This window comes from Cebus imitator, unplaced genomic scaffold, assembly GCF_001604975.1.
Source record: "Cebus imitator isolate Cc_AM_T3 unplaced genomic scaffold, Cebus_imitator-1.0 Scaffold527, whole genome shotgun sequence".
Taxonomy (NCBI): Eukaryota; Metazoa; Chordata; class Mammalia; order Primates; family Cebidae; genus Cebus; species Cebus imitator.
The window spans coordinates 950,849-953,953 of NW_016107842.1; the positions used below are offsets into that span (position 1 = coordinate 950,849).

The window sequence follows — 3,105 nt, forward strand, 5'->3', positions numbered from 1 at the left end:
AAAAAAAAAAAAAAAGAAGAAACAGAAAAAAAAAGCAGAACACTTCAGAGAAGACCCACCCAGGTAAACTCCTGACATTTCAGGTCTATTATCTATTGTCTTTGAATATGGAACTTGTATTTAATTATTATAATGCTGGTAACCGTACAGTATTTTTAGACTCTTTTATAACAGAAGAAAGTTAATTTTTATCTGTTATAATAATGCTTTAATACCTTAATAATGTTTTGTCCTTTTAAAAGCCCTTTATTTATTTATTTGTTTGTTTATTTATTTATTTATTTATTTGAGACAGTGTCTCATCCTGTTGCCCAAGCTGGAGTACAATGGTGCAGTCTCAGCTCACTGCAACCTCTGCCTCCCAGTTCAAGCAATTCTCCTGCCTCAGCCTCCCGAGTAGCTGGGAGTACAGGTGCCCGCCATCACACCCGGCAAATTTTTGTATTTTTAGTAGAGACGGGGTTTCACCATGTTGGCCAGGTTGGTCTTGTTCTCTTGACCTCAAGTGATCCTCCTGCCTCGGCCTCCGGCCTCCCAAAGTGCTGGGATTATAGGTATAAGCCACAACACCTGGCCTAAAAGCCCTTTAGTGTACATTTTGATGTGATTATCATAGGTATAAAGGGGTTGGTTGGGGAAAAGATTTGGGGCTTTAGAGTCAAACAGAAATCAATGAATCTTGGCTTCCCAGTTTACTACCTGTATCCCTTTTTATACATTGCAAAAAATTCCTGAGCCTCAGCCTTCTCATCTGTAAAATAGGAGTGATAATAATGAGCTGGGTATGGTAGCTTATGCCTATAATCCCAGCACTTTGGGAGGCCAAGGTGGGCGGATCACCTGAGGTCGGGAGTTCAAGACCAGCCTGACCAACATGGAGAAACCCCATCTCTACTAAAAATACAAAATTAGCCAGGCGTGGTGGCGCATGCTGTAATCCCAGCTACTCAGGAGGCTGAGGCAGGAGAATCACCTGAACCCAGGAGGCGGGGGTTGCAGTGAGCCAAGATTGTGCTATTGCACTCCAGCCTGGGCAATGAGAGTGAAACTCCATCTCAAAAAAAAAAAAAAAAAAAATCTCATAATGTTGCTGGTGTAAGGATTAAATGAGCTAATGTATATAAGGCACCCAACATAGTATACAGTATACAAAAGGTGCTTAAAAGCTAGTAACTTATTACTATTATAATCCTCATCGTACAGTGATTCATTCAACAAATAAAGCATCTGCTGTGTTCCAGGCACTGTATTAGATGCTAGGAATATAGTGGTAAAGAGAAAAGCCACCATCCCTGCCTTAATGAAGCTTACAGTCTAGTAGGAGGCACAGACAAGTTGATAATTAATTATAATATATTGTGAAAAGTGCTGCCATAGGGAAAGAATAGTGCCTTTGATCTCTAAAAGGGACAGATACCCCAACTTGGAGGCCAAAATGATGAAGTAACTAGCTCAAAGCTACACAGATGGTAAGCGGAGGTGCCAAAACAAAAACCCACCCCTTCAGAACTCCAAGTCCAGTGTACTGTTCGTTTTACCACGTTGCCTCTCTTACAGTCTGTACATTGTGTCTGGGCAGGATACTGCTCTCCTTTTACATCACTGTCCTCTATTTCAGGAATTATTTGTGACACATGAGATACTGAAGAAAGTGACCCCCTTAGAGGCTAAACTTCTTAAAGATCCTACCATGAAGTGTAAAATTAGATTTAGGTAATGTGTCTATGCTGATTTATTTCAAGAAGTACTTAGTTAATATGAGGAAATCTTAGAAATGTATTTTGTTAATCCTCATAACTTCTCAGAATATAATGACAAAGTAAATGTGTTATTTACATTTGTTATATAAAGAGACTGAGGCATGACTCTGGCTAAAAGTTGCTATGTGAGTAACTCTCATCATCTCTCATTGTGTATCCAGTCTTCCACAGGTATGAGAATAGTTCTGAGCACGCCAAAGTGTGGGTCTCACATGCTACGTGATCATTTCATTACCAGTTCTTTATATGCTCCGGCATAGCCTTTACCTTGTATGCAAGAAACTATATAAACTTTCTTAAGTACAAGGGGGAAAAGTAGCCGAGCCCAAAACCTGATGCCAAATACCTAATTTCTTATCTTTATTTCAGATTTAGAGGTGAAACATTTCCACCTTTCATCGTGTTTAAAATTTTTCTTCATACTGGAGGCCATGGATGCAAGTACTTCAGCGGAAAAAATGTATTCAGGCCGTCAAATGAGGTGACGTTTCATGACGTACATTTTATGTTAATTTAGCTTCTTAACATCTGTGTAGTGTCTGAATTGTATTCAAATTATACAGAATAAGTTATTTCACCATTAAACAGCCCACCAGGCAGGTAGTGTTTTTTTTAAGCACCATGTTTCAAAGTGTCTCCACTTATTAGCTAAAGAAAATTTGGAGTGAATTACTTATTTAAGGCTCTAGAAAATATCCGTCAGTTTTTTTGTATTAAAATTTTCATTTCTTAATAATAGACTAGGCCAGGCGCGGTGGCTCACGCCTATAATCCCGGCATTTTGGGAGGCCGAGGTAGGCAGATCACCCGAGGTCAGGAGTTTGAAACCAGCCTGGCCAACATGGTGAAACCCTATCTCTACTAAAGATACAAAAATTAGCCAGGCATAGTGGCACGTGTCTGTAATCCCAGCTACTCGTGAGGCTGAAGCAGGAGAATCGCTTGAACCCGGAATGTGGAGGCTACAGTGAGCCAAGATTCTGCCACTGCACTCCAGCCTAGGCATCAGAGTGAGACTCTGTTTCAAAAACAAAAAAATAGACTAAAATTGGTCAGGGCTCTTAAACTATGAAGAACGTTTAATTTAATGCCATTTTATTTGTTTTAATGGAATTTAATTTTTTTTTATTCTGGTAGCACATTTAGAAAAAAATGTGCTGGACTGTGCTATTGAAAATGAACTTTTGGCCTGGCGTGGTGGCTCACGCCTGTAATCCCAGCACTTTGGGAGGCAGAGGCGGGTGGATCACGAGGTCAAGAGATCGAGACCATCCTGGTCAACACGGTGAAACCCCGTCTCTACTAAAAATACAAAAAATTAGCTGGGCATGGTGGCGCGTGCCTG

General features: G+C 40.2%; 1 protein-coding gene across 2 annotated transcripts in view; it reads left to right on the plus strand.

Moving 5' to 3' along the window:
• The window catches only part of CUNHXorf58 (chromosome unknown CXorf58 homolog), a 29,280-nt gene that overhangs the window by 3,914 nt on the left and 22,261 nt on the right, over window positions 1-3,105 (plus strand). For both annotated transcript variants that reach the window (XM_017514569.2, XM_037733467.1), the window contains exons 3-4: window positions 1,619-1,713; window positions 2,130-2,241. In XM_017514569.2, the coding sequence (XP_017370058.1) occupies window positions 1,619-1,713; window positions 2,130-2,241 (207 nt within the window). The remainder of the gene's footprint in view (window positions 1-1,618; window positions 1,714-2,129; window positions 2,242-3,105) is intronic.